This window comes from Aptenodytes patagonicus, chromosome 13 (genome assembly GCF_965638725.1).
Source record: "Aptenodytes patagonicus chromosome 13, bAptPat1.pri.cur, whole genome shotgun sequence".
In the NCBI taxonomy this organism is placed as follows: Eukaryota; Metazoa; Chordata; class Aves; order Sphenisciformes; family Spheniscidae; genus Aptenodytes; species Aptenodytes patagonicus.
The window spans coordinates 16,581,109-16,593,214 of NC_134961.1; the positions used below are offsets into that span (position 1 = coordinate 16,581,109).

The 12,106-nt window shown below is 34.3% G+C and overlaps 1 protein-coding gene across 6 annotated transcripts in view; it reads right to left on the reverse strand.

Moving 5' to 3' along the window:
* The window catches only part of CLEC16A (C-type lectin domain containing 16A), an 84,946-nt gene that overhangs the window by 64,798 nt on the left and 8,042 nt on the right, over nucleotides 1-12,106 (reverse strand). For 5 of the 6 annotated variants that reach the window (XR_012996440.1, XM_076351455.1, XM_076351454.1 and 2 more), the window contains exons 2-9: nucleotides 11,872-12,000; nucleotides 10,254-10,387; nucleotides 9,331-9,479; nucleotides 8,551-8,656; nucleotides 6,502-6,625; nucleotides 5,408-5,582; nucleotides 3,796-3,849; nucleotides 1,099-1,212 (exon numbers count right to left, since the gene is read on the reverse strand). Coding sequence is in view for 5 of the 6 variants with exons in the window: in XM_076351455.1 (XP_076207570.1) it covers nucleotides 1,099-1,212; nucleotides 3,796-3,849; nucleotides 5,408-5,582; nucleotides 6,502-6,625; nucleotides 8,551-8,656; nucleotides 9,331-9,479; nucleotides 10,254-10,387; nucleotides 11,872-12,000 (985 nt within the window). In the remaining variant the exon portion in view is untranslated. The remainder of the gene's footprint in view (nucleotides 1-1,098; nucleotides 1,213-3,795; nucleotides 3,850-5,407; nucleotides 5,583-6,501; nucleotides 6,626-8,550; nucleotides 8,657-9,330; nucleotides 9,480-10,253; nucleotides 10,388-11,871; nucleotides 12,001-12,106) is intronic. The other variant, XM_076351456.1, reaches the window with a different exon arrangement.

Genomic DNA, 12,106 nt, shown 5'->3' on the forward strand with positions numbered 1-12,106 from the left:
TAAATATCAAGGTCAACAGAACCCAAAAGCTACTGGCTAAGATCAGCCCACACAGCTTCCACTGCACAGTAAGAAGAAATTTGGAAAAGTTGACTTGTATCATGGAAGAGTTGAAACTCTCAGAGCTATAGCCACTGCTGGGAAAGAACGTGCATAAGAACCAATCTACTGCTTGTTATAAATTAAACATTGTCAGTAACTGTTTGCTGACCAGTCAGACATTAGGGGACATGCTGAATCTTTAGACAGAACTACAGCCAGAAACCTCTTAACCAAAGTAAGGTCATACCCTCTTCTTATAACCATCCCCAAACAGGCCTTTAGAAAGTAACAAACAAGCATTTCACAAACTGTGAAACCCACAACAAAAGGGAAAAAATCATATACATGACACACTTAGAAAAACACTAACAACAGCATCTAGCAACATCTACACAGAATTAAATCTGAAGGTACAAGGGCAATGACAAAGTGATAGCACTCCCATGTATTTGTGGCTGGTCTATATTCTCTTACGCACACTGACACACACTTTCAGAGATGATCAGTTCTACTGCTAAAACACTGGGAATATTCAGATGAAAATCTTTATTTCCTTCTGTATCCAAAGGATATACCATAAGGCCAGGTATTTTTTCTAAGTCTCTCATTTCTACTACAAGTTGCATAAGGAAATAATTTCACAGGAAAGTTGTGACTCATTTCTATTTCGCTACCAAAACGCTGATAACAAAAACTGAACACACAAGACTGGATTACAAAAGTGTCCCATCAAAATGATGGAAGCCTTTGCAGTGTCTGACCCCCACGGAAGCAACTAAGTGTTCTAATTTGTGTCCTACACATTATTATACCACCACCTGAAATATATATGCGTGCACAAAAATATTGCAACTTTGACAAGAATGTAATACTGTAAGTTGCACAGAGCATTTGTCTGCTATCATATCCAACAACAAAAGCTGAAATCTCCTATTGCTGCTCTTCTCTCCTAAACACAACCACCTTAGCTTACCAGTTTCCAGATACCTGATTTTGTTTTTCAAATATTTTCTTTGCCCATAAAAAAAAAATATTAAAGATTAGTTGGCCACTTACTGAGTTTTTCTGTATATCTTGCTCAACTTTAGAAGAAAACACGGAGAGGTCACCATTAAGTATAACCTCAGCCAATGAGTTCACCAAAGGGGAGTAATGTATAATTAGAAAAACCTATTAAAAGAAGGGTGGAAAGAAATATCAGACATGTATTACAGAACACATACAGTTTCACAATTTCAGTCACTGAACATACCTCTTTGACATTGTTAAACTGGTATCTTAAGTTTACATATACAGTAAAGTACAATTGGTAACACTGATAGTTCATGAAATCTACTTCAAAACACAGGAGACCATAATCCCCTCTACAAGTATTTGACCTTTATCTACATTTTAAGCTACCTAGTTTTAATAATTCTTCATACTCTTCCCTCCTCCTGAGAAATGTAAATTTTCTCTCCTCATCAGCTTTGAGATGAAAGTTGTGTGATATTCTAGCAAGGAACCCAAATTAAAACTGCTCCAGAAAATCGGGTTTTTTTGAGAAACGACACAAACTGATCATGGTACACAGCATCCACTGACCTTCTTGTATGCCAGTGACTGGCAGGACTCCAGTAAGTTCTGTGTTGCGCACACAATTACTTTGCAGTGATTCATGAGTAAATGTCATGCAATAGGCTGAACTGGATCAGAAGCAGCTTTTCTGGCTATGAAATCGCAATGAATTATGGTCTAGCTACAAAGCAACTAAATAACACAGGAATAAGGGCCATACTGCCTATAACATTAAAGCACTTACCCAGAAGTGCTTTTGTGCTTTAACAGAGTTTTCTGTTTACACTAACCACTCTATTTTGAGGCAAGGCTTACAAGGTTGGGCCAGCAAACAACTGGCATCGAGACAGAACCGGCTCAGGTCCAGCCGCAATAGCCTTATGTCAGCTTATATCCATTCTCTTCACAGAAATATCAAAGCTGGATCCCTAAACAGTGGTTCTAGCTGAAAAATCTCCAAATAATTTCTAAATCAGTAAACCTAATCATTGTTTTGACAATATTTAGCTAAACATGATCTCCACAGGTTTTCTGATTAAAGTCAGAACCATTCAAGACCTTCAAAACTGAAGTGATTATTAGCATGTGGTGGTGACCTATGTAGAACTTTGGAAAGTCGCAACACACTTCAAAAATACTTTGAACAACCTCAGAAATCACTCAGGCTTCTTCTAATTCAGAAAGCATAGCTTGACTATACACAGGCATGTTTTGGCATAAATACACTACACGTTCACTTTGTGAACAGTGGATGGTAATCCATAGCAGTGAATTTTCACCTGCTAGTACGAGTCTCTCAAGCACTTGTCTCTAATACATGAGTAATGCCTAAAGCATATGTCTGGTGTCAATAACAGAAACAGTTAAGAAGGTTTTTCAGATACTCAGTGTACACTTTTTCAGATCCCACTCCATCAAAGACAGACTCTAGGTTAGAAAGAGGTGGAAAAAGATGCATTTCTGCCAGTTACAGAAAAAGTAGCTTGATTTTCTACATCACATCCTATTCTGACACACAAAATTTGTTCCCAATTCCTTATGTTTAGGAAAAAAGTTCCATTTTCTTTATTAAAAACAATAAAGAACATAGATGCAAAACCTTGAAGTGATACCTAGCCAATACTTCCACTGGAATCAAAGAGGTTAAAAGAGGTCAACATATAAAACTCTATGATGCAGATCCCTTTAGTTTCAAGAAGCTGTTGCTCCCAAGGTTTTTTCTCCGGTAAGTAACTCCCACAACATCACAATTTTTTAGGTTTAAATTAAGAAGCATCAAATTATATTAACCTGAAAAATCACATTTTTCAGAAAAGTTCTTAAAAAAAGAAGATGCAATTATGGGCCAGACCATAATAAAATGACTAACGTAAAAATCATAAGTTCAAAGAAAAAAAAAAATAAATTCTATGAATACAAGTCAAAACTAATTTCTAAGAATGTAATTTAAGAAAACTAGTCTTGTAGCAATGCACTCAAGACCACAGGGAGAAAAGATTATTTTTCTCTACAATAAAATAAAAAATCCACTGTAAAACTCTCTTCATTTGAAAATAAATTCCATAAAGAAAAGGAGGTGGGACTGGTAAGAATAAGAAATAACAAGTACTTAATTACAGATTTAATTCATCAGGCATAATGAAATTCAAATTGTGAGAAAGTTTGAGTTTTTGGTGGTGGTATTTTTGCGGGGTTTGTTTGTTTTGGTTTTTTTTTAAATAAAAAAACCCATGAGATCATTGCTCCCTCTATTTTTCAAAGAGGAAAATTCAAACCTGGAATCTTCCATAGCTTAGGCAGATTTAAAGTGCAATACAGCATCTATCTAAATTTCACCTGCAATGTTACTAAATTCTGTCCTAGCATGTTGCATGGCTCTACTATGCACTATTTGTCAGGCGGTGTACATAAACTATATAATCACTGAATGCTCTAAAGGCTACCCTGTGCTATGGGATCCTCAGAAGAATGACATTAACTCAAGTAAGAAGCTATTTTGTCTGTCCATAAAAAGACAAATGATCTTGCTTTTTTTCCCTTTTTTTTTTTTTTAAAGTGGAAACTGATAGGTTCAAAACTTCATTTGCCAAATTGCCTTTAATGGCTTTGCCAAAATAGATGAAAATACAGCAATTCATAAACCATAACACTACTGCAAAACATGTCCTGAAATAGGACAAAATACTTAATACTTACTTGAGAAAGAAGGTAGAGAGAAACTTGGAGACTTATTTTTGGACGCTCTCCACCCTATGGAAAAAAACATTATGAAAAAAGCCAATTTATTTATACAAAGTTAAAGCATTTACACTGTTTAATATTTTATTTAAAACAAAACTTCTAATATAGTATTGTTCCTCATTCTGCTACAAAATATTCAGAAAGCATCATGCTCTTTAACATTCACTTCTTGTAAACTATTTCAAATGAAGACTCTCCAAGAGTCGCTTACTCTACATGCTTAAAAAATGGCTGTTGATTACTGTCTTTCAGCATCACTTCGGTAACTTAACAGATGAGTATTGAGAAGTATCTTGGTTTTCACTATGCTACTATTCCTTCAAAAAGTACTTCTCAGTTAACATTCATTGAAGTCTGCTCTAAAAATTAGCTATTCAGAAACAATGAAATATTACCCACATAATAAAAACACGTTCTTGACAGATGCTTCTCTAAATCAAGTAAATCACATTGGACAAAAATATTTGAAATATAAAACTTGAGCACAACAGTACTGAATTTATATACCAGTAGTAATGAAAATGTTTCTAAAAATAAATCAGTGATACTTTAAAAATCATCATCAAATAAATTCATCAGTTATCTCAAGAGGTAAGAACAGCCCAATTTTATGATCGCAAGTATCTCTGACCTCATGATAATAGATACATCTGCCTGAAAACAGGAGGACAAGCAGATTTTTGTACATGCATGAATAGAAAGAGTTAGAACAGCTGAAATGAAAGTAAAAGCTTCACCCTATTTCAATGGCAAGACAAGCAGCTGATTGTTATTCAATCTTCAATGAATTTAGCATACTGCATGTGCACTAACTTGCAGTAAACCTGACCTCTAGTTAATGAAAGTATGCTGAAATTCACAAAGCATTGTGTATCTTAAGAACAAACACCACTACAGAAAATTAAGAAGGGGGAAGGGGAACCCAGGAATAAACAGAACATTGAATTTGGTTTTTTTAAAAGACAAGTGAATACAGGAACCTGTACAACTTTTAAAAGAACAGTTTCTATTTCATTAAAAATTAGCTTTCCACTAAATTTAAAGGCTATGCTTTAAAAATAAATTCAACTTTATCACATTCAAACACAGCTTATCTGCAAATAGAACCAAGTATCAAAACCAACAGTTTATATTTTCTACCTGGAGTGAATTTTTACACCATGGAAAATTTACGCATATACTACGAAAAGGTATTATAATCTGCTTTTGCCAGGATACCAGTTACCATACCAGAACAGGAAATCACACATCTCCCAGTGTCAGAGAAATTGAAACCCTGTTCCAAATTTGCAGCTCTTCTCATCTCCACTATTATTAGCATTTAACAACCATGTAATCCAAAACAGTACTTATGTGGTGAATAAAGTTTCATCTGTTCTGCCCTTAAATTCAGTCTCAGGATATTCTCCCTGCAGTCACCTTATTTAAGCTGTTTCACATAAAACACACAAACATAGATATTGACAGTATTAACCCTACTACAGAATACACCAGCTGAACAAATCATTATGCATACTGAAAGCAAGTAATACCTCTAAGACTTAATTGTTTGCAGGTATTAGCTTACCTTATCTTGATTTACTAACGAATACACATAGAGGGGAAGAAAGAGCCTATTAAGTAGGTGGTCTGTCAGCACATCATTTAAAAATTCACAATTAATTATAAGGATATCATTAAGGTAATGTAAATGGTCAAGATGTTCTGCTACCAGGTCACTCAGTTTGCCCCTATTTCTGTGCCTGAAAAAGACAGCAGAAAGAAAGTCTCAGATACAATCAATTGTCAAAGTCTTAAAAACTTAAGGAAAGAATTAATGTGCATCTTTTCCACAGACCACCTTGTGCAGACTGACTGCCTAAAGAAGGTGTTTTCAGTAAAGTCAACTAATGCAGCTAGCAAACAGTATTCAGGCTTGTACATGCTTTAGGATGCACATATCAAGTTTTTCCCCAAGTTTTCAAAAGCAGTGTTTTTACAAAACTTCGCTTTCCGTTGCCACAGTCTTTTCACAAGCCAACCATAAAAAGTGGTAAGATTTGTTTCCGAAAGTAAAAGAAGAAATCTATGTTGTATTTAATGTCTACCTCTTCACTTTAAGAAAGCAAGAAACAGCCACCCATTCTAAGGTGGGGGTGGGAAGGCAAACCAAGAATAACCTGAATCAACAAAATATTTCTGTAGTTGATAGTGGAATATTACACAGGAATTTCAGGTCTGACAGTTCTCATATTAAATAAAGTTCACCTTTCCAGTTTACATTTTTTTCCTAGCATCTTTTCAGAAAGCTGTTCTACTGAGATGATACACAGAAAAGGAGCATTAAAAAGACAAATTTAATAAGATTGAGAAGCACAAAGTACCTTTTGTGTCTTCTGGGTATCTACTAAATTTAGCAGAATTAAAACAAAGATGAAGAAAAAGCATGTTGCCAAACACTAATTTACTTGTACAGATATTAGCACAGATAGGGCATACAGCACTAACCACTATTAATTCAAAGAATCACTACAAAACTTTGCAAGAATGAAGAGCTTGAACTGTCTACAAGGGAACATATTCAGAAACTAACTTAAATGGACTACTACAGACAAAATAAAGATAGTATCAACATCTGGGTAAAGCATTTCCATTCAATACCCAGCATTTGTAAAAGCTTACTCTTCATCAGTCTGCACACAGTTATCCAGTTCTATCACGTGGCTTCCGATAAACCAAACGAGGTTGGAGAAATAAGGGACAGCAGTTTTATCTCTAATGTAATGCAGCATAGGTTGGTTGTCCACTGAAGAGAAATTGTTAAAAAGAAAAAATCAGTTACCAATTTTTTTAAATTATTTTTTTAAGAAATACAACAAAGTAGCTTCTGAATTTTGATTACATGCTAGCTTTTCATACGAGTATATACCTGACATGATCTTATGCATGAAATGGACATCTACAAAAGCATCATATCAATTCTTAATTGGCTTGAATGAGCCCAATATTGATATATTTACAAATCTAGTGGAATTCAGAAAGTTTTTTTTAGCACATTCTTTATTAAAAAGAAGAGGAAAAAAGCGTAAGAATAAAGCAGTAATGCTGAAAGTCAAGCTAGTTAGACTTACATGACACTGCATTAAGGAACACAGGAATCATCAGTGAAGGAAGGGCAAAAGAAACAGACAACAGTTAACAGGATTAGGAACTGGGATAGTGACATCCTCCAAAAGGGTTTAAAAAGCTAAAGCACAAAGCATCTAAACTAAAAGATACAGGGTAGGTGTTAGATCAGAATATATGCAAATGGATAGTCAGAAAATTATGAAACCTGAACATCTGAGATGTGATTTTTTCAACTCTAACCTTTATATCACCACAACATTCAATGAAAATTCTAGGCAAGTACATTTTTTTACCATAAAAATATTTAGTTACATAAATATATAACAAATAGGATACGAAGCCTGCACTTTGCTCTTTTTGTGGGCTCATGTTTGGGTTTACAGCTCCTTGAAGTAGAAAACAAGTACCAAGTGCCCATTTCTCAACATATAAAAGACATTTTGTCCCTTGCAGTCAACACTATAAAGAACCTATCTGCTATGCAGGCTATCCAGTTATTTGCAAAGCCAACCGTTCATTGTTTTAAAAAAGATCTTACATTCTTCTATGATGAAGACTGTCATCAAATCACTACTTCTCTTAATTGACAGAAAGCTGTGTAAATTCAAAATGTAATTTAATTTAAAATGGATTAAAGAATAAGAAGCCCTGCATGAGCATATTCCATAATACATTGTACTGGTTTTGACATACATACTACCTTGCAGCACACTGATTTCAGAGGTAGAAGTTCTGAATACACACCAGTTTTTCCTACAGAGACTGCTGTGATATTTTCAGGCTATTACAGATTTTATAGACCCCAAGAAAAATTTAGGGGGAAGTGACTTTTGGACATTGTCTAGTCCAAACCCATTCTCAAAGTAGCTTTAACTTCAAAGTTCAACCAGGTTGCTAAGGGCCTTGTTGAGTTTTGAAGATCTCAAACAATACAGCTTCCTCAGTTTCTCTGGAAAACCTGTTGTAGTCCTTAACTATTCTCACAGTGAAGTTTTGTTTTTTTTCCTTATGTCCTACTGGAATGTCCAGCACAGGAATTTGCGACTGCAGCCTCCTGGCCTTCACTGGGCACCTCTGGGAATGGTCTAGCTCTTCTTTAGACTGGAACGACTGCAGCACCTAGGAGCTCTATAATCATATTCAAATGCACTTCAAATCCAAAAGGAAGTGATGTAGCCAGCAAGGTTACTGCTTCATACATTATAAAGCTCAATTTCATAAGTAAAAAATACTTGATATTCTTAAACTACTTTGTTTTGGGGGTTGGGTTTTTTGGATTTATTTGTTTGTTTTTTAAATACAGTCACATTCTGATCTCTGTTGGAAGGGAAGCTAAAAGTTTCTTGTGTATGCTTGATATTCTTTTGTTTTTTTTAAACCAGTTTCATCTGTGAGGAAACAATACTATTTACAAGTAGATACTGTAGGTTTGGGGTTCTGTTTCATATAAACCAAAATGTGTATCTGAAGCATGTCAACATGCTAAGCTTTTCAATCTCATAAAAGAGACAGAAAACCCTTAAATGTAAATAACTGAAAATTAAACTACAATGAAACAAGCATTTTGTACACATGCCTTTTTTTAATATATAAAAAGCATACCTTTGTAGACATTCAAAGTTATAGTCCTAACAGCAATCCTGACCATGCTTTCTGGGTGGTTAAAAAATTTAATAGCTTCAGTGTACAAAGCGAAGTCATTAGTGTGCTGTAACAAGAGGAAAGAAAGTATTTATGAATTAACCAAAACATGCACAGAATATTTGTTGGGAGTATGAAAAATGTTTCCATGTATTACTGATATTTTTACCTTCTATTTAAGTAATCAAAATGATTTTACAATGCACAGTCAGCTGCATTTGTAGCTCCGCATTAAAATAAACTGCTTTAAGCGTCAGAGCTTTCCATGTTAACTCTGCACATATTCAGTGCTTTAATGCCCTCTTCTGGCAAGAGGTGGAATGGAGCAAGGAAAAATCCATTTCAACTTTGGCCTTTGATTACTCAGGCTTTTTAGACTTTGACTAAGCCTCTTAGAACCAAGTGGTGCAACAGAAAAGATCCTGTTTATAAAAGCACACAAAAACAAGGCATAAACAAGTCGAATTCTCAGGGGAGTAGACTTCAGAACTACTGAAACAGTCTGATATAACACTAACTTCCAGATTTTGGTTTTATTATAGTTGTATGAGGACAAAGACCTCCTTTATCATGCTTTTGCAGAGACCCCCACAAATGAATTCTAAATCACTGATACTACCATTATAAAAATAAATGCAGGACATGCTGAGACAAGAGACTTAAACAGAATGTGTGCCAAATTGCTATCGATTTCTAATTAAAGTCCTCTTACCGTTATACTCCAACTCTTTCTTCACTTACCTCATTATAAAAGAAATGTACAGTATGATTGTTGAGTTTCAGGGAAAGAGTTTTCAAAAATGATATGTAATATGCCATGATCTCCTCATCAGAAAAGTCAAATTTGTGGACAATAATAGAATTTACATAGTTATTAGAGAGCAGGTAGTCTGAAAAATAAGAGACATTACACCGGTTAACAGAAAGAAAAAAATCATTATGCTAACTAGCTGTATTTAAAGTACCAGCTAGCAACAAACTACCTGATGCTTGAAGATCCCAATTTTTAGCCAAACAACTCAAGTGATGGCTTCAAGCAGTAATATAAGGAAATTGTTCCCTACAAAGGTCTTTGCTCCCAAGAATAAGACAACTGAGAATATACTTCACCTTCCTCAATTTATGTAGGCGTTGCAGCTAATAACACTTTAAATAACTCCCTTTTCCTCCCAAAGTCATAAACTCTGAAAGGCTTGTATGTGACTTTCTCTTCATGATAGTTGTGGAGTACTTCAAACTATTAATTCTCTGTCTTCTTTATATGTTTCTAAAAACCTTGAAGTAAATGCAAGTGGCTGAATGCCAGCCCCAATGTCAGAATAGTTCCAGTACAAATTATACAACAGAGTTCTACCACATAACCTGCGGCAGCAAGGCGAACATTTCAGACAACTAATTTGCTGACTTAAAGAACCTCTTGAAACATGCTAAATAAGTGTTTCAGTAGTACCAAATGACTACTTTTGTACTACTGAAAATTTACATTAAAAGGTATTTTGGAGTCAAATTGCACTGCATTTTCAGTAGCATTCAATTAAAAAGATTGTTAGGAATTCATATAGTTCTTCTGTGAAGGGGCACTAGGACTAAATTTCATTAAATGAAAGGGAATTCAATCAAGTCTTGATCACTTAATCCTACACAGTTTAAAAGTGTGCCCTTACACAGTGATGTTTCATGACTGATGTTCTCAAAAAGGATGTTCAGAGTCTGCAGAAGCTGTACACACACGTAACGACCAGACTTCTGACGCAAGATGTTCAAGAAGAAAACAAACATATTCTTCTCCAAGAAAAAGCTGAAATAAAATAGAGGTGTCATTAAGTTACTTGTTGTATTTAACAGGAACATAATTTTACTAGGATCAGGGACGATTCTAGGCAAGTGTGACAAACAGTATGTTTTACATTTATGAAGAATTATTTTTGCAAAGTTTTACCTGTATAACAGAAGAATATTTTCCAAAAACCTTAAATATTAACAAGGGCATTTAAACATTCAAATTATGCAGAAAAGGGATGTCAAGAAATCAGGGCCTTTTTTATTTTATTTTTAATATATTCAATTTATCAGGCAGCTTCCCTACCTTGCAATCATATTCTTCGAAGGGGAGAGCCTCTAAATGAAGGTTACGTTTTGTTTACTTGCCCCCTTTAAGCCAACACACTTTTTATCTTCAACACTGTAGACCTTATTTGTGATCCACTTTATTTTTTTTTCCACACCAGAAGCAAGAATTTCATGGTTTATTGTACAATTCAAACAGAAGCGAATGCTTGCAGTGTTTTTAAACCAGAAATGCATGCAATTTAAAGAGAACAGTGTGGACTCTTCCCTACCAGAACATCATAAACATATCTGATGATTTTTTTTTTTTTTTTTTTTACATTAACTGCTGAAAAAACTCCTCATTCCTAAAATCCTCCCAAGCAGAAAAAACAGTGAGGAATGTGATGGAGTTACAGTATAGATATGAGTAATCAGAATAAGTTAATTTTCTTATTAACTTAATTATTTCTATTTCTATTTAATTATTTCTATTTCTATTTAATTATTTCTATTTCTATTTAATTATTTAATAATTTCTTATTAACTTAATTAAGTTAATTTCTTATTATTATTGGGTCCACATCATAACCCAATCATGTTGAAATCATACTGTAAAAGTAAAACCAACGACTCCCTAAATAAGTAAAGCTAAGGTGTTTGGTGTTTTTAATTACTTATCTCAATCACAAATTGCCTTTATAAAGGAGCAAGTGTCTTGAAGCAAACAGCCAAACAATGGGCATTAATACAGTCAGATTTGCAATTGTGAATATTTGTTTTCAAGTTCATTTTTCTATCAGGCTATTTTATGAGGGTTAAAATAACATCTGAACAAAAACTCTAAATAGCATAGCTAGAATAAGATATCTATTTGTAGTATCTTATATAAATTGAAGTGAACAAATTAAAGTCATATGATTATTAATAGATGTGCTGAGTAAATCTGGGCCCCAGAATAGGTTAGATTTTGTATTTATATCAAAGATTTGAGAGTCAAACAAAAGCAGTACATGAAAGGGGCTCTGGACTTGGAACCCTTTTTTGTTAACAGAAGCAAATTCTGTTTCTTTGTATGACAAGAATATGATCCTGCTTACCCATCTACTACAGGACATAGCTTTCTACCCACATTCATGAAATACAGTCTTGGAAGAGTTAACCTTTTGAACTAGATGTCTATGCAACTCTAATTATTCTTCAAAACCAGAGTCAAAATTGCTTAGAAGTACTTACTCAAATACTGAGCTGTCATTCTGATCCCCCCATATAAGGATCTCTGTTATAGAACGAATAGTCTCCACCAGCAGGTTGCGGTTGTGATCTGTTACTGTGGTATTTTTAGTCAAAACATGATACATGTACCTAAAAGAAAAAATAATTACAAATAATATGCTATCCTGCCACTTTCACATGCACCATATTTGTCTGTAGTCACTGTAACTTAATGTAGACACACACATACACACAC